General features: G+C 37.6%; 1 protein-coding gene and 1 pseudogene across 7 annotated transcripts in view; one reads left to right on the forward strand and one right to left on the reverse strand.

The window, feature by feature from the left end:
* Positions 1–18,867, forward strand: part of MTRF1 (mitochondrial translation release factor 1) — a 53,995-nt gene that overhangs the window by 21,160 nt on the left and 13,968 nt on the right. For all 7 annotated transcript variants that reach the window (XR_008530241.1, XM_054586393.1, XM_054586394.1 and 4 more), the window contains exons 6-8: positions 1,805–1,977; positions 4,936–5,053; positions 17,743–17,879. Coding sequence is in view for 6 of the 7 variants with exons in the window: in XM_054586393.1 (XP_054442368.1) it covers positions 1,805–1,977; positions 4,936–5,053; positions 17,743–17,879 (428 nt within the window). In the remaining variant the exon portion in view is untranslated. The remainder of the gene's footprint in view (positions 1–1,804; positions 1,978–4,935; positions 5,054–17,742; positions 17,880–18,867) is intronic.
* On the reverse strand, positions 5,437–6,194 carry LOC129080998 (60S ribosomal protein L27-like; annotated as a pseudogene).

Genomic DNA, 18,867 nt, shown 5'->3' on the forward strand with positions numbered 1-18,867 from the left:
AGGAAGGCAGCTGCCACTGCAAATTTTCACATTGTCCCTTTAAATGTCTCTTTGCATCTCGAGCCACCTGTCTCTGGCAGAGAGCGCCCCTAAGCTTTTTGGGGTTGTGTTTTGTCTGTGCATTTTTCTGGTTTCAGCTGCTGTAGTCTAGGGGTCCCTGTTTATGGTTCAGACCCTGTTCTTCTCAGGAGGAGCCAACTGGCCGTTTCAATGTCCCTCTGGTGCTGGTGCCTGTGAGCGCCTAGCCCACCCTCTCGAGCCTCCACTGCAGTTCTCACTCGTTGGGATGCGTGAAAGTTGATTTCACTGTCTGTCCGCGGCTCCAAGGCTCGTCTCCCTCTATCGTTTCATTGTTTTCCAGGTGATTTCTCCCCTATTTAGTCACAATTCCAGTTTGGTCTTGGGAGGAGGACAGCATGACTCCCATTCACTCCTCCACCATCTTTCTCCCAAAACAAAGAAATGATAAAATTAGACTGTCACCATTTTACAACCCCATGATACAGTAAGCGTCAAAGGGTATCAAGACCATAAAAATAGAGACAACCAGATTTACCAAGGAGCTCAAGCTAGTGTCTGATCCAGTCTCTGGGTCTAGCTACCCAATTGCAACCAATACAGAGGGCAGCAGAACAGGTTGAATTTTGCCAAGAATATCTAATCAACAAAATCAGACTGTGGGAAATTCTGCAGGTCAACAGTCCAGTTTCCTCAACAGATAATTTGTAGGAAACAAAAGAGATGGATGATGAATCTACAGATTAAGGGATTTAAAAGATGTAATCAGCACTGGCCAGTGTGGCTCAGTTGGCTGGGTGATGTCCCACAATCTGAATGATCATGGGTTTGATTCCCGGTCAGGGAATCCAGGCATTGTAGTTTGTCCCTGGTTGGGGAGCATAGTAGGGCAACTGATCCATGTTTTTCTCCCTTTCTTTCTCCCTCCCTTCCTGTCTCACAAAAATCAAAAAGCATGTCCTCGGGTAAGGATAAAAAAAAATTTTTAAGATGTAATCAAACTTTTTTTAAATGGACAAGACTTAAGTATAATGCCTAGTGCAGCACATTTAGGTAATACAATTATTTTTAGAAAAGGGAATAAAACTCAGAATAATGATTACTCATGAGAAAGGGAGAAGATTGTAACTGGAAAGAGACATTGAGATGGCTTTTGGGATGACTGACAAAGTTCTTTCTTTTGATCTTGTGGTCGTTAAGCCATACGTTTCATTCATGTGGTTTTCTATGTCTGTATAATTATCAAAAGATAAAACTTTTTTTAAAAACATATTTGATAGGAAGCTAGCCTAGGCATTAAGATTCTTCTGTGATAATCTTCGTGCTCAACAGATAAGTCAGAGGTACATTTCAATAGATCCTTGAAAACTTGAGAGGATCTATAGAGTTATTCATCATTAACGAAGTGTTATGTAATTAAGTATTCTTTTATATATGGCACTATCTTAGCCCAAGATGGGATAGGGTAGTTCAAGCAGAAAATGTCCTAGTATTGTTTTTCTAATTGTATTTTTATAAAAGTAAAACTTGTTTATTACAGAAAATTGAGAGACAAAAAACTAAGAAGTAAAATAAAAATCTGCTGCTATTCTGTTCCCTGGAGATAACCATACATAACATTTTGTTATGTTTTCTTTTATATATTTCTACATTTACATTTGGAAAATACAGTTTTGTACCTTCTTTATGCTCTCCATTTCCCAGTCAGGCCTTAGATTAACAATGTTTAAGATCTTTATCCCTTTCAAATTAGAATTCATTAATAGTTTGGGATATTTTTTCCTAGGTGGGCTACATCATGCAGCTGCCCGAATTTCTGGTGACAATGTCTATAAGCATTTGAAGTATGAAGGTGGGATTCACCGAGTTCAGCGAATCCCTGAGGTGGGCCTGTCATCAAGGATGCAGCGTATTCACACAGGAACAATGTCAGTTATTGTCCTCCCTCAACCAGATGAGGTAACCTCACCAGGAGACATTGAAAACATTCTTTGTAAATGGGTGTTATGCTGGAAAGCCTGAGTTTCTCAAATACTGAGAAGTAACTAACACATAGTAAATTACAGAGTAATATTTAAGATTTCTGTTCTTAGAATGTAACTTACCAAGAAAGCATAGTGAGAACACTATGTTGAAAGATAATCTGAAATAATATTTTTCTGTGTGGTTATGCTATCATTATGGTAAATATTTTGGTTCATTTGTTTCTGTTTATATTTAATTTTAAGATCTGATTTTTCATTTTTCTTTTATCTCATTTTATTTTTGGTGTATGTAAGCATTTATATGGTTCAGAAATCAAAACCATAGAGTTGTCTTGCTTCCATCTTTATTCCTTCCACTCCATTCCCACCTATTTGCTTGTTGTCTTCATATTCTTGAAAATTAAACTCACTTAGTGAAGCTTTATTTTTCTAAAAGAACAAGGTCTTATTCTCTTAATTGACATTAAAATTTTTTTATTTTATTAATCACTGTTTCTATATTCAGAATTTCCCAAAAGTCATTAGATAGTTTTTGTAACATTTAAAATATCACATATAATATCTTTATATTTGCTGTGTAACTACTTCATATACTATAATCACAGGAAATGAGATATTACTCTTTCTTTAGTGTTTATTTTTTGCTTCTCAAGATTTGTTTTATTATACATATTCTGCTTTTTACACATTAAAGAACATTTTATAAAATTCTTTAGTGTTTATTTAGGTACTCAACACTGGCATATATTAACAAAAGGACATATAATTTTTTTCTTCATAATATTGCACTCCTTATAGAAGAAACAAAAGAGCAGCCAACTAAGTTGTATGTCAGATTCTAACTTTGACCTTTTGTTAATGTACTTTTCAAAGAGAAAAGTCACACTCTCTGTCAAACAAATAAGTGATTAATGTGGAACAGAATGTTAAATCTCCTTTCAAAAACAGCATATTTTTAAAATATTTGTATGGATGGATATGGATGGTATATATATGAGGTCTATCTGGAAAGAGTCCAACGGTTGTTAATATAACAAGAATGGTTTACGCGACATCACTGTAACCGGGCAGCCATGGAAAGTGCACTGGAATGCGCATGCATGATCAATGAAGATTTCACTGTACTAGATTTCACTGATCAGCGAAGATTTCACTGCACAGTAGACCCTATTAAGTGAGCATGAGTACTGTGTGGTCATCGAATTCAAAATGGCTGAGCAAGTAAAGCAACGAATCTGCATCAAATTTTGCATTAAGCTTGGACACCCCTCCGCAGAACTATTTGAATGATTCAGAAGGCCTCAGCTATGAGCAACTGATGATTGGCAGCTTCATCAGGACAACATGCCTACTCATGTATCATGTCTTTTGAAGACTTTTTTAGCAAAACATCACATGGCCCAGGTGACTCAGCCATCCTACAGCCGAGATTTGGCGCCCTGTGACTTCTGGCTTTTCCCAAAACTGAAAACACTTTTGAAAGGGGAGAGATTTCAGACCATCAGTGAGATTCAGGAAAATACGACGGGGCAGCTGATGGTGTTTGGGAAAACTGTGTGAGGTCCCAAGGTGCTTACCTTGAAGGGGACTGAGGTGTCACTGTCTTACGTACAATGTTTCTTGTGTCATGTATCTTTTTCAATAAATGTCTCCATTTTTCATACTATATCGCTAGGTACCTCCTAGACAAACCTTGTATATCTTAAAAATCAAGGTATTGGTAGGGCTGTGCTCCCTGCAAAGCTTTAGGGGAGAATTTTCCCTTGTACCTTCTAGTTTCTTGTGTCTCTAGGCGTTCCTGTGTTTGAAGCTGTATAACTCGATTCTGCCTCTGAATTCATGTTCTGTTCTCTCGCCTCTAGGTGTCTCTTCTAAGGACACATTTTTGGGTTTAGGTCTTATCTGAATAATCCAGGATGATCTCATCTTACCTCAATCACATGTACAAAGACCCTTTTTCCAAATAAAGTTCCAATGTTTAGAATATGAACATATTTTTTGGGTACCTTCATTCAGCCAGTGTGCATGCACACGCACAGATACTTGATTCTCATTCTTCATAGTAATGTTCTATAAAGTTGCAGTGAACTCTGATTTAGCAAATACCGAACCATTTCTCCTGGGGGGAATATATATATCTCACATAGATTATAATCTTAAATCCTAAAAACAACCCATCCTGGTAGAATCTATTTATTATATAAAGACAAAATGAGGTTTCAGAAGTGTTAAGTGACTCTCTTGACGTCACCTCACTAACAGGTGCCAGAGCTGGGATTCAAACCCTTTTCAACTAGCCCCAGAGCTAGAGCTTCTTGCATCACACTGCCCTGTTCTCTTCCTGTCTTCATCCTCTAGTCATACTGAAATAAGAAAGCAGAGTGTCATCACCTTGTTTGTCCTCAGCTGGGAATGCGCACATGTGGAGTAACTTGAACTTTTTGCTGCATGTGCTGTCTTCTAATGACTGTGAAAGTTCTGTAGTAATTGATTTTGGGGAGCAAATACATTTTAGTGAGTAGGTGAATTTTCAAATACAGAATCAGGAAATAATAAGGATTAACTTTATGTATAGATATATATATACGTACATACTTTACAGTTTATATATAAAATATAAATTATGTACAATGTATATTATATAATATACTTATATTTATAAATATATGTTATATTTATGTTTTATATATTTTTTGTCTGATGTAGCTTGCTAGGATGATGGATGATGAAAGACTGCATAATATAATGGTCTCATAGCATCTTATGTCAATGTTAAAAAATAGCATCCATTGAAATTGGGAGTTTATTTTACCTCTTAGTATAGTGGTTGTGACACAAAGCAATACAGTCCATTTGAAAGTTTTTGGAATAAATTTAATATGAAAGTATTCATTGAGTGTAGAATGTACTTATGTTATACTCTCTGTTCTAGGTAGATGTAAAAGTGGACCCCAAGGATTTGCGAATAGATACATTTCGGGCCAAAGGAGCAGGAGGACAGCATGTTAATACAACTGATAGTGCTGTCAGACTTGTCCATGTCCCCACAGGTAACCAAGTCCCTTTGCTTTTGTACTTTTAACTTTTTTTAATGACTTATAAAACTATTTAGCATTTAGAAGGAAATCTTCCCATGTTAGTGTCTCACACAAACCCTTTAAAGGTGACATTGGGGTCACAAGTCTGAGATCCACAATGTGTTCATACTTACCTTCTGTTTGGAAAAGACACCTCTCTCAAAGGAGACAGAGAGAGACTGTACCTATTCAGGGCAGCTGCCACAGGAGTAAGCAACTAGAGGCACCCTAGCCTAAAAACAAACCTGAAAGTAGTATTGGACATGCCACTGCAGTAGATCTTTTATCACCTTATAGATTGACTAGTCATTCCATTAGGGTCTTCTGCATGAATAGTTATTTTATTTTATTTTATTTTATTTTTGATTTTTAATGACTGAAACAAAAAAGATCCAAAACCACAGCTTCTGGAAGAACCATTTGTTCTTACCAGTCTCATATCTCTTTTCGAACTTGACCTTGGCCTTCCATCAGGCCTTGGGTTTCAGACAGGGTTTCTGAAGATGTCCTAGTTGATGACAGTTTTGTCCAAAGAGAGATCCCCAGAGTACCTTGTGGGCATGAGTTGATTGTAGTTATAAACTTTCATTAAAAACGTAAACTTTGACCTCTTGGCAATTTTCTTCTTGCCCATGGAGGCTGTCACTTTGCGGCAACCAGCCACCAGAGCATGGCTGTAGAGCAGTCTGGTGCTTTACATATACATTAATTCTCCCGATGAACCTATGAGGTAGCAACTATGATTACTCATTTTACAGATGAGAAAATGGAGGTTAGATCACCCAGCCCTGGTTAGATGGCTCAAAAGAAACAAACAGGTGAGATTTAGGCTGGCTCCTCATCGCTATGTTTAGTTAGTATAACCAGCTACCAACAGGAGATCCTTCCTGGTGCCTACTCTTGGCTCCAACAACGATCTGAGTGTAGTATTTCTCTCTCTCTCTCCTTGTCCTCCTTTCTTGCCCTCCCTTTCCCTCTCCCCATCTCTCACTTCAGTCACCATCATTGTTCTTCATGATGACTGCTTTACGTGCTAAGTAGTGTCCAGCCAGGACCAGCACCACCTTCCCAAGTTTCATAAACTTGCCCCTTGTGACAGCAGATGAACACTTTTTGAATACTGGTGATTTTGGTACATTACAAGATGGTTTTGCAGTCTTTAATGTGATTTTTCAGTATTTCTATCATTTTCCAGATTTTTAAAAAACATTTTATTGATTATGCTATTACAATTGTCCCAGTTTTCCCCCTTTGCACCCCTCCACCTGGTACCCCCATTCCCTCCAGCAATGCCCCCCTTCTTATTCATGTCCATGAGTGTTGCATACAAGTTCTTTGGTTACTTTATTACTTACACTGTTCTTAATGTCCCCCTCTCTGTTTTGTACCTGCCAATTTGTACTTCTTAATCCCTGAATCTTTACCCCCATTTTTGCCCTTCCCCCTCCCAGCTGATAACTCTCTAAATCGATGATTCTGTTCCTGTTCTGCTTGTTTGCTTAGTATGTCATTTGGATTCAGTTATTGACAGTTGTGAATTCATTGCCATTTTAATGTTCATCATTTTTATCTTCCTCTTTTTCTTATGCAGTTCCATTTAGTATTTCATATAATGGCTTGGTAATGATGAACACCTTTAATTTTACCTTTTCTGGGAAGCACTTTATCTCCCCTGCAATTCTAAATGATAGCTTCGCTAGGTAGAACAATCTAGATTGTAGGTCCTTGCTTTTCATCACTTTGAATATTTCTTGCCAATCCCTTCTAGCCTGCAAAGTTTCTTCTGAGAAATCAGCTGACAGTCTAATGGGAACTCCTTTGTAGGTAACTATCTGCTTTTCTCTTGCTGCTTTTCAGATTCTCTCTTTATCTTTAACCTTTGGCATTTTAATTATGATGTGTCTTGCTGTGGTTCTCTTTGTGTCCATCTTGTTTGGGACTCTGTGCTTCCTGGACTTGTATGTCTATTTCCTTCACCAAATTAGGGAAGTTTTCTTTCATTGTTTTTGAAATTTTTAAATTTCTTGCTTTCCCTCTTCTCCTTCTGGCACCCCTATGATTCAGATGATGGTATGTTTAAGTGTCCCAGAGGTTCCTAAGCCTATCCTTGTTTTTTTGAATTCTTTTTTCTTCCTGCTGTCCTGATTGAATGCTTTTTCCATCTTTGTGTTCTAACTTGTTGATTTGGCCCTCAGCTTCATCCATTTCAGTCTTGGTTCCCTGAAGATTTTTTTTTTTTATTTCACTTAATGCAACCTTCATTATGGGTCTTCTTTATGCTGTTGAATTACCTATTGAGTTTCTGGAGAATCCTGGTAACCAGTGTTTTGGACTCTGCATCTGACAGGTTGCTTATCTCCATTTTACTTAGTTCTCTTTCCAGAGTTTTGTTCTGTTCTTCATTTGGGCCATATTTCTTTGTCTCCTCAATTTCACAGTCTCACTGTGTTTATTTCTGTGTATTAGGTAGAACTGCTTTGACTCCTTCTCTTAGTAGTGTGGTCTATTGTAGAAAAGCACACCTGTTGAGTTGTATGAGGTGGAGGCTTAGGAAATCAAGAGGGCAGGGCAACATGTGTTACTGCTCTGTTGTTGTGTGTGGAGGGGCTTGCCAAGGGGACAATACTGCTGCTTGGCCTCCGGAGTTTTGCCAGGAAAGAAGCTGTGTCCCTGCACTCACACTTCACTTTCTCCCCATATGCCACTGGTGACCTTCCAGCTGTTGCCCTGGTGCTGAATCCCAGAAGCGGTAGGTCTGCATGAATCCTAAATCTGCTGTGGGCCCTTTAAGAGGAGTCTTTTGACAATCCCGCAGTTTCTTCTCCCCAGTACTCACTGGTTTTTAAAGCCGTAGTTTATGGAACTTTATCTTCCTGGTCCTGCAACCCTGGGCTGCGTGGTCTGGACTGGACCTGGGATCCCTTGCTCCCAAGGTATCCCTCCCATTTTTTATCCACCACATGTGGATGTGGGACCACCTGTTTCATCTCCATGCCAGTCTGTCTCCAAGCCTCTCTGCATCTCTCCGCATTTCTCCACGTCTCCACCCCTCCTACACATCTGGATGAATGTGACTTCTTTAAATCCTTGGTTTGGGGCTTCCACACAGCTCGATTTTCTGACAATTCTGGGTGATATTTATTTTGTACTGTAATTTTATTTTGTGCTATAGTTGTGCACAGAGGTGAGACGTGTTTACCTACACCTCCATTTTGACTGGAAGTCCATTTGTCAGATTTTTAAACTTGTTTTAACCTTTTAAATTTTTTTAAAATTCATTTTTATATTGCATGTATGCCTTTAAAAGTCCAATGGTAAAGTCCTATAACAAAAGAAAGCAGCTTCCTGGGCCCCTTCTTCCTCCCCCTCCTTTTTTCCTTTACCTTAAATTTCTGTCATTTGGACACAACCACTTTAAGCTCTTTTAGCTATTTTTTTCTGGTAATTATCTCAGTGTTTCTAAATAATAGGCAGATCTAATCAAGTAATTATAAGATTATATATTGACTAATACAGTAGATGAGGATTTTGGCTCTCTCATAATAAATATCTTCTTTTCCTCTTCTTAATATATTTATATTTTGGCAAAATTAATCTTTACTGTTTTTATATAAGGTGCATGTAAATAGTGTTCACTGCTGAGCCAAGTAATATACTGTAATTTCAATTCCTAAAGTTAATAATTACCTCAATTTTTTTTTTATTTGCTTAGTTGTTTTTTTCTTTTTTGACCCTAAGTCTTCGTACATCTTCCAAAAGCTCTGTAAAATGAAATTAACCCAGTTTTCTTCAGGGCTAATGCTTTTTTAATACAAAAAAAGATTTTATTTATTTATTTTTAGAGAGGGGGCAAGGGAGGGAGAGAGAGAGGGAGAGAAACAATTATGCAAGAGAAGAACATCAGTTTGTTGCCTCCTGTATGCGCCCCTACCAGGGACCATACCCACAACCCAGACATGTGCCCTGACCAGGAATAAAACCTGCAGCCCTTCACTTCACGGGACGACTCCCAACTGAGCCATACTGGTCAGGGCAGAAGGATAATGCTTTTGATGACACCTCTGACAGACCACTCCATTATCCTGCCCCAGGTCTGGACAGGTTGCTCTCCTGGGCTGCAGAGGTTGTTCTGGTCACCAAAAGTCGGAATTCCCTTAATTTCTGTTTTGTGTTGGAACCGCTTGTTTCTTGGATCCCATTTCATCTTTCTTGGTTTACCCCCTCATTTTAGAGAAGCTCACATTTAAGTTGCTTCCTGAGAAAAGATGCATGAGATGTAAATATTTTGAGATTTTTTATCTCTTAATGTTTTATTCTCACACATCATTGATCATGAACAATTGTTGGAAATCATTTTCACTTGGAACATTTAAGGCTTTTGTAATTCATTATATTTATTGCTTTCAATTGGGAAACTCATGCCCTTTATTTTCTTTTTTATGGAATTTATTGGGGTGACATTGGTTGATAAAATTATAAGTTTCAGATGTACAATTCTATGACATCATCTGTATATTACATTGTATATTCACCACCCCAAGACAAGTCTCCCTCCATTACCATTTATCCCCCCATACCCTCCTCCACTTTCTCTGCAATCACCACACTGTTGTCTGTGTCCATGAATTTTTTTTTTCGCTTAAACTCTTCATCCTTTTCATTCAGCCATACAACCTGCCTCCCCTCTAACAGCTGTCAGTTTGTTCTCTATCTAGACACTCGTGCCCTTTAGTTCTGAACATTTTCTTCAATAAATTTTTACTCACCATTTTTTGCCCTTCCCAGAATTTTTAATAGTCATATGTTAGACCTCTTGAATTTATTGTTTTATTCTTTTTTCCTCTCACATCATGTATAACATTGTTTTAGTTTTTGTACAACACTTTAATTCCCAGAATTGTCCCTTTTTCATAGCATCCTCTTGTTTGCTTTGTTGATGCATTTTTCTTATTGCCCAAGTATACAGTGTCTGGCACAAATAATGCCCCTTTTTTATTATAAAATCTTTTATTACAAAATCATAAGCGTGTAATTCTGTAACATAACAATATCACACTCAAGCACACCATATGACATTTTAGGTGAAATTTTCAAATTAAAACTATAAGTTATTACACCCATATTATTACCTAACCAACCACACTCAAGCAGGCATTACTTCTGCCGAACCCTGTATTAATTTTAGTTTCCCTGAAGTTTTTTCCTGCTTCCTGCAATGTCTTTATTTTCTCTGAGTTTATTTTTCCTGTTTGTTTCTGTCTTACTTTCATGTTGGAAATATCTAGGAATCCTTGGCTGCCCATCCATTTTTAATAGTGAGGTTCTAAAAGCTTTGAGAGTATGGGTGCCACTTACCCACTACTAAGTTTTATTGCAGGACAGTTAAGTGATTAATCAGCTTTTTTTTTTATTAGGAACCTGCAAATGCCAGTGTTTTTAGATCTTTTCTTTTGGATAGTTGGTCCTGAGAAGGATCCTCCAGGGTATAACGGAATAAGGACAAGATCTCACTATTTAATAACACACTTTTATTAATCCTCTCGTTTTCAGTGCCATGCGTCATATTTGCCCTTCTTTGTATCTAGTCTCAAGTCTAGAACTTTCCTAATTTATCTAAAGATGATACCTCCTGCCTCCTACAGATTGAGAGAGGGGACTTGAAGTTCTACTTCAAGACTGTTTTTGGTCCCCAAATCGTTAACCCCAACTTCTGAACTAACTGATGCCTCAATTGCTAAACCATTCTGACACTCAGCAGGGCAAATATGCTTGTTTCTGATCATCTCCAACAGGAAGCTAAGTTTCACCTTCCTCCACTCTGCTAAGCCATTTACTATTCTTCCATTTGCTTTCTGTCTGTATATATTTTGTTTGGAGGCTACATATATCATCTCATTTTATTTCAGATAAAGTTTGTGTTTCTGTTTCTTTTCATATTGTTTTAATGTAGTTTCTTAAAAGAAGGAGGATGCCATCTTAAAATCAGATGTCACTTTTGTTTTTGATTTAAACAGATATTTATTTCCTCACAATTCTGGAAGCAAGGAGTCTCAGATCAAGGTGTCAGCAGGGTTAGTTTCCTCTGAAGTCTCCTTGTCTTGTCGGTGGCCGTCTTCTACCCCTGTTTTCACGTGGTCTCCCTGTGTGTATCTGTGTCCCAATTTCCTTTTCTTATAAAGACACTAATATTGGATTAAAGTTCAACCTAATGACCTCTTTTAATCTTAATTACTTTTTAAAGACCTTATTTTCTTTTTTAACTTAAGAATTGTTTATTTCTCGAATTTTCTTTTAAATATATATTTATTGATTATGCTATTAGAGTTGTCTCATTTTTTTTTCTCTCCTTTATACCCCTCCACCCTGCACCCCACCCCCAGCATCCCCTCTCTCGCTTTAGCTCATGTCCATGGGTCGTACATGTAAGTTCTTTGGCTTCTCCATTTCCTATACTATTCTTAACCTCCCTGCCTGTTTTGTACCTACTATTTATGCTGTGTATTCCCTGTATCTTTTACCCCATTCTTCCCCCTTCCCCTCCCCTCTGATCTCTGTTTCTGTGATTCTGTTCCTGTTCTAGTTGTTTGCTTAGTTTGTTTTTGGTTTTTTTAGGTTCAGTTGTTAATAGTTGCGAGTTTGTTATCATTTTACTGTTCATAGTTTCTGATCTTCATCTTTTTCTTAGATAAATCCCTTTAACATTTCATATAATAAGGGCTTGGTGATGATGAACTCCTTTGGCTTGACTTTATCTGGGAAGTACTTTATCTGCCCTTCCATCTAAATGATAGCTTTGCTGGATAGAGTAATCTTGGATGTAGGTCCTTGTCTTTCATGACTTTGAATACTTCTTGCCAGCCCCTTGTTGTCTGCAAGGTTTCTTTGGAGAAATCAGCTGATAGTCTTAAGATGGGAACTCCTTTGTAGGTAACTGACTCCTTTTTCCTCTCCTTATCTTTAATCTTGAGTAACTTAATTATGGTGTGCCTTGGTGTGTGCTTCCTTGGGTCCAACTTCTTTGGGACTTTATGAGCTTCCTGGAAATCCTGAAAGTCCAGATTGGGGAAGTTCTCCTTCATTATTTGTTCACATAAGTTTTCAATTTCTTGGTCTTCCTCTTCTCCTTCTGGCTCCCTTATGATTTGGATATTGGAATGTTTAAAGTTGTCCCAGAGGTTCCTCAGCCTCTCAATTTTTTGAATTCTTGTTTCTTCATTCTCTTCTGGTTGAATGTTTATCTCTTCCTTCTGTTCCAAATCTTTGATGTGAGTCCTTTTTTCCTTACCTTTACTGTTTGTTCCCTGTATATTTTTCTTTATTTCATTTTGCATAGCCTTCACTTTTTCCTCCATTTACGACCACACTCAACCAATTCTGTGAGCATCCTGATTACCAGTGTTTTGAACTGTGCATCTGATAGGTTGGCTATCTCTTCAAAGCTTAGTTCTATTTTTGGAGCTCTGATCTGTTCTTTCACTTGTGTCATATTTCTTTGTCTCAGCATGCCTGTTACCTTGCAAGGGGTGGAGCCTTAGGTTTTGCCAGGATGGGGCAATCCAGGTCCCTGTGTTGTGACACTGTGTGTGGGAGAGGGGTCAGAGAGGGAACAATGCCACTTGTTCAGCTCTCAGCAGGTTTTCAGACACTTCTCCTGCTACTCACAAGCAAATTGGGCCTTTCTAGCTCTGATTTCCCGGGTGGGTGGGTTTGTGTACATTCTGGGGCCCTGTGGGTCTCTCCAACGGACTCTCCTGTGAGGCTGAGAGTTTTTCCTGCCAATACTGCCCCCACAGTTTTTTACCTCCAGGGGTTTTGAGGCTGTCTTTCCCTTCACTGGAACCTTGGATTGTATGATCAGTCTTGCTCCCCAGCTGTTCCTCATAGTTTATCCACATGCAAATGTGGGACTGCCCAGCCCACCAGCTGCCGCCTCGCCCACCCGGTCCTCCAGCCACTGCCTTGCCACGCGTCCTCTCAGCCTCAGCTGCCCGCCTCTGCCTCTCCTACTGGTCTGGACAAATGTTTCTTTCGCTCCTTTGTTGTCACGTTTCCGTACAATTCGATTTTCTGACAGTTCTGGTTAGTTTTTGTTTTTAAATTTGTTCTTGTCCTTCTTTTGGTTGTGTGAGAAGGCAAAGTGTATCTACCTATGCCTCAATATTGGCCAGAAGTCCAAATATCACTTTTAAGTTTTAAGTTCATTTTCAGTCAATTATTGCTTGTACTGTTTGTAATAGCAAACGTTAAAACGATCTAAATATCTAAGAGTATGATAATTTTATAATGTCTCTTAAGTGTTGTGTATTGATTTTTAGTTTTTAAGAACCTATAAAAACTTAGAATATATACATGAGCAAAATAAGAACAGAAAACATTTATAGATATACTTACTAACCATTGCTAGTACGTATCTTTGGTGTGTATCCTTTCTAATTATTGTCTATGCACATGTAGAAATATATCCTTTTTCACCAAAAAGGAAGTTATAATTTGTGCAGCTTACCATAATTTACCTAAGAAATACAGAGCCCTGGCTGGTATAGCTCAGTGGATTAAGTGCTAGCCTGTGAACCGAAAGGTTGCCAGTTCGATTCCCAGTCACCGCATGTCCTGGGTTTTGGGCCAGGTCCCCAGCTGGGGGCATGTGAGAGACAACCAACCAATGTTATCTTCCTTTCTTTCTCCTTCCCTTCCCCTCTCTCTAAAAGTAAATAAATAAAATCTTAAAAGAAAAGAAATACACAAATTATTGGATATTTGTGTTTTATTTTGTAAGGTACTGTTCTATATTATAAGCAGTCCAGAACAGTAATAATTAACTTTAGATTAATTAAAATGAAAAAAAGTAGGGTTAAAAGGTGATAAAAATTTTGATGAAATGAGCCCGAATACTTTAAAACATATTAAAGGATTGTAAAGCCACCCTGTGCAGCCATAAAGTACCTAATTTACAAGAAGTGACTGTTGTTTGTGTTTTCAAACTTATCTTGGGCCAAATTATTTTTTTGCCACTTAAATAATGGTTCTTTGACGTAAAAGGGGCCTTAAGGCTCACCCTCAAACCTTTCCGAGACAACGCATGTCAAGGTCTATTAACTCATGAATCCATACATCTACGAGCAAATGATTTCATGAATCCTCTTCTTCATACTTTGAAGTTTGTCATGATTTCAGTGCCTGCTACAAAGAAAACTCAGCCTTTCGGCTATTTCTTCTATCCCAAGACCCTTAGAGTGGAAAGTATGTTCTAGATAGATTTGGAAGTAAGAACTCTAGGTCATTCTTCCTTTTCCTCTAGTCACATGGACTCTGAAGAATCACATTTTTTTCTAACCTACTGCTTCTATATAGCTCAATTTTTATTTAACCTCTGATTATATATAATTTCTGTCATCTAAGAACCCATCCATTGGCAAACACAAGACTATTTTATTCCTATGAAGAAATATAAAAAATTCTGTTAATTGAACTATGCCAATGATTGTAAGATGCAATTCAATTTCAAAGAGGTTAAAAAAAATTATACAGTATTTTTGTTCTCCCTTATAATTGAAATTCTTTTAAATAATATATGTAGTTATTCAGCAAATATATATTAAATACCACTTTGTGCTATTACTACTTACAATTTTGGAATCTCCTGTAGAGTACTGAAACAACACTGAGAAAACTTATTTTTTCTAAAAGCCCTTTTAGAGTTTTATAACAGCCCCAGCACCTTATTTCAATAGCTCTTCTATTATTTAGCACACCTTTTCACCCCTGCCAAATCCTCTATTCTTGAAGGAGCATTTATGATTAAATATTCCCATATAGGAAGGTATTAAAAACATAAGATCACAAGATTCCCTTAGGGATTACCGAGCTGCTAAGTAAGAGTGTTATGCCATATAAGTTCTAGCCTGAGCTGCTGGATAGGAATAGCTCAGGAGTCTTAAGCAAAAATCAGTACAGGTCAGCTGACAAGGAGATGAATTTGAAAAAAACCTTATGACTATCTAGCTATCTTGTAATGGAAATTTTCATATTCCTTTCTTTAAAAGGTTTTATTTATTTTTAAAGATAGGGGAAGGGTAGGAGAAAGAGAAGGAGAGAAACATCAATGTGTGGTTGCCTCTCGCGCACCCCCCTACTGGGCACCTGGCCGGCAACCCAAGCATATGCTCTGTCTGGGAATCCATCGACCAACCCCTTGCTTCCTAGACCAGCATTCAGTCCACTAAGCCAGAGCAGCCAGGGCAAAATTTTCACATTCTTTTAGGTGGTGAAAAAAGGATACCAGATTTAAGACAGTTCCAGGCAAATGCCTGGAAGATGGAAACCAGTTGGTACTCCAGCCCAAACACATGGCTGCAGTAGAGAACTCAAGAAATAAGTTTAACCTTGGCAGGGGGCTCAGTTAGTTGGAGCATCATCCTGTACACCAAAAGGTTGCAGGCTCGATTCCTGGTCAGGACACATACATAGGTTATTGGTTCTGATTCCTGGTTGGGTGGGATGTGTATAGAAGACAGCTAATCAGTGTTTCTCACATCAATATTTTTCTCTCTTTTTCTCACTCTCTCCCTCCCTCCCTTCCTCTTTCTCTAAAATCAATGAACATATCCTCTGGTGAGGGTTAAAAAAAAAAGCAAATAAATAAATCTGAACTAAAAGACGTAAAATTTAGGTGTCCCCCTTAAAGTATTAGTCAGTGTAGATTGTAGCTTATTTAGACAGCGTGAAAACATAGTGTCACCAACCCTTGTGGATCAGGGACCCAGAATCAACATCCTTCCATCCAGTGTCTCTCAGGCCAATAAAACCATACAGATTTCAGTAAAGCAGAACAGAAACTTTATTCTTTGATCAGGGAATGGAGGAGGGTGAGCTTGCACTCAACAAGCACCTTCTCACCCCAGTGAAATGATTGGGTAAATTTAAAGAACCAGGGAAAGACTAAGGCACATGTCAAGAATCTAGAGGATCGAATTTCTTCAAGGAGGCACATGTTGTGTCGGAAAGGGGGCATATGTGCAGTTATCCCCTTCCTTTTGCATACCACCCAAAATGTGCCTAACTTTCCCCTCACTTCCATAGTGATTTTAATATGTCAGAGAGTCACAGTTCACCTAAAGTTCACTTGTCTTTCATCATGGTGGTATTTTCAGCTTAAACCAGTTTTTTAGTTGTGGTTCTTGAGTTTCTTACCTGGTTCCTACCCACAAGCTTAAGCTCACTCTGGAAATAAACGCATGCCTTCATTGTCAATATTTGACAGGGAAAGCAAAAACATACAATAGGCTACAGATATTTTATTCAATAAATAGTGTTGGGAAAATTGGACAGATACATGCAGAAAAATGAAAGTAGACCACCTTGTTATGCCATTTTGAATAAAGTCAAAATGGATTGAAGATTTAAATGTTAGACTCAAAACCCTAAAAATCCTAGAAGAAAACATAGGCAGTAAAATTTCAGGCATTACTTGTAGCAGTATTTTTTCTGATATATTTCTTCAGGCAAGGGAAACAAGAAACTACATCAAACTAAAAAGTTTTTGCACAGCAAAGGAAACCATCAACAAAATGAAAAGACAGCCGATTAAATGGGAGAACATATTCTCCAATGATACATCTGCTAAGGAGTTAATATCCAAAATTTATAAAGTACTTATAAAAGTCAACACCGAAAGAACAAACAATCCATCTTTTCTTGATGAGTTTAGCCTGCTTTTGTCAGGGGCTATGTTAGAGAATTAGGAGAAGACTAGACGACAAGAAAGTCATTAGCAGTTTCAGGATTAACTGTGAGGTGGCACAATCCCTTGACAGTAGTTTGGAGAGTAGGATTTTATAGACATTTTAAAATCTCCAGCAAAATACTTACCACCCTATCAGTGCAGTGGGCCCTCTAACCTGGGAGCAGGATTGGATACAGACCTTCAGAGTGGTAGCTGCAAAGTTAAAAACAGCAGCCTAAAGTTTCAAGGTGTCACCATTCCAGAATTACATTTGGGCTAGTTACCGGGCTCCACAATGGGCTGAATTCACCCAAATTCAGAAGCTGGTTATCTGAAACATGTGATTAGCTGTGTTGATTAGCTGGATTTAGAACCAAGACAACTGAGAAACATTCATTATGATCTCTTCCTTTGAAAGAGTTTGAGCTGTTTATTTTCAATAGTTTCTATATATAAAGTCATTTTTAAAACATCAGTTTGGTGTGTATTTGTGATTTAAAGGAGAAGAACTGACTACTCATGTAGGACAGAGAATGGAGTAGCACTACATGACGGTGCAGCAGTTTGCTCTTTGTTGAGCTACAAAAGCAGTGTCTGGATGAGCTGGCTGGGCTGGAGAGGCAGAGCTCTGGGAATGAAATTATGTGTAACCATTAGCAGGTGCTACTGCTTTTCTCATCCGAAATATCTCATTTAGATATCAGAATCTAAATAGCCATCTACCCTGCTAACATCATAACCCAGGTGTAGTTTCTGAAGTATGCCAAGTCTAAAATGTATTTAACCCTTTGTGATCTTTTCTTGATAAACATTCCTTCTTTAAACTATTCCTCGAGTCTGTCTCTTTTTTTCCCAGTTTTATTGAACTATAACTGACACTTCTATCTTACTTTGGCTTGTGGAGGCTACAGCTTACCTCTGATCCCTGTTATTTTTTTAGGGCTTGTAGTGGAATGCCAACAAGAACGATCACAGATAAAAAATAAAGAAATAGCTTTGCGTGTGTTGAGAGCTAGACTCTACCAGCAGATTATTGAAAAAGACAAGTGTCAACAACAAAGTGCTAGAAAACTGCAGGTAAGATTTATTTGGTATAATTTAATACCTCTGTACAAAAAGTGATGTTATGTAGAAGATGTGGTATTTGTTTTTAATTGAGTGGACGTATACTAAAGCATAGGGAAACATGCTTTCTTTGTCAATGAGCAATAGTTTTAAATGCATTTGGACTGACAGATTATGACTAAAATTGGACATGACAGCTTGTAAATGAGTGTATGGCATATGCATAAACTAAAAATTATTTCCCAGTTGTTTCTTTCCAGTGTTTATAACATAACTTGACAGGAAATTAGTGTAAAAAACAAAATAATTCTCTGGAAATTAAGAGATTTTTTAAAATCTAAAAGCCTATGCTTTTATTATAACTATATGAGATCAAAAATAAATGACACTACAAAAAACTGGTAACAGCAATTGCTACTGAGGAGACTAGGGCAAGGAGTAGAAGATTTAGTTTTCATTATATACCATTTTGTACTTTTAGAATTTTGTACCGTATACAAGAACAGTATTATTTATTCACATCTATAGATGGGTCATAAGCACAATGATTATATGTCATTGTTTTAGGTAAACAAAGTGTTGTTTGATTTTAAATCCTAAAAAACAGTTCGTATTTGAGAGATGTTAGAAGAAAATGTGAAATCTAGAAATAACTGTGTTTTTGTGTTATTTGCAGATCTGTATGCAACAGTAAATTTGGAGGACTTTGTGGCTTTATAGCATAATCAATTCCTTAGAACTAAACATTATTCTTTTTGCCTAGATGTCCTAGTCTTTTTACTCTTTTTCCCTTCTGGTTTCCCTTGCCCACTTGCAAGTAGTTAAAACAACAGGATAAATAATATGTTACTCTTCTATTAGTGGTAATGCCAGATTGTGGCACAGCATCAGTATTATACATTTACAGATAGGAACACTCATTTATGAACCATTACTTCTTGGCAAATGAGTGATAATATAAACATTGTGAAATCTGCCACACTTAATATAAGACATTGGA

The sequence above is a fragment of the Pteronotus mesoamericanus genome, unplaced genomic scaffold, assembly GCF_021234165.1.
Source record: "Pteronotus mesoamericanus isolate MK-2021 breed Mesoamerican mustached bat unplaced genomic scaffold, CSHL_Meso_final contig_94, whole genome shotgun sequence".
NCBI classification, from domain to species: Eukaryota; Metazoa; Chordata; class Mammalia; order Chiroptera; family Mormoopidae; genus Pteronotus; species Pteronotus mesoamericanus.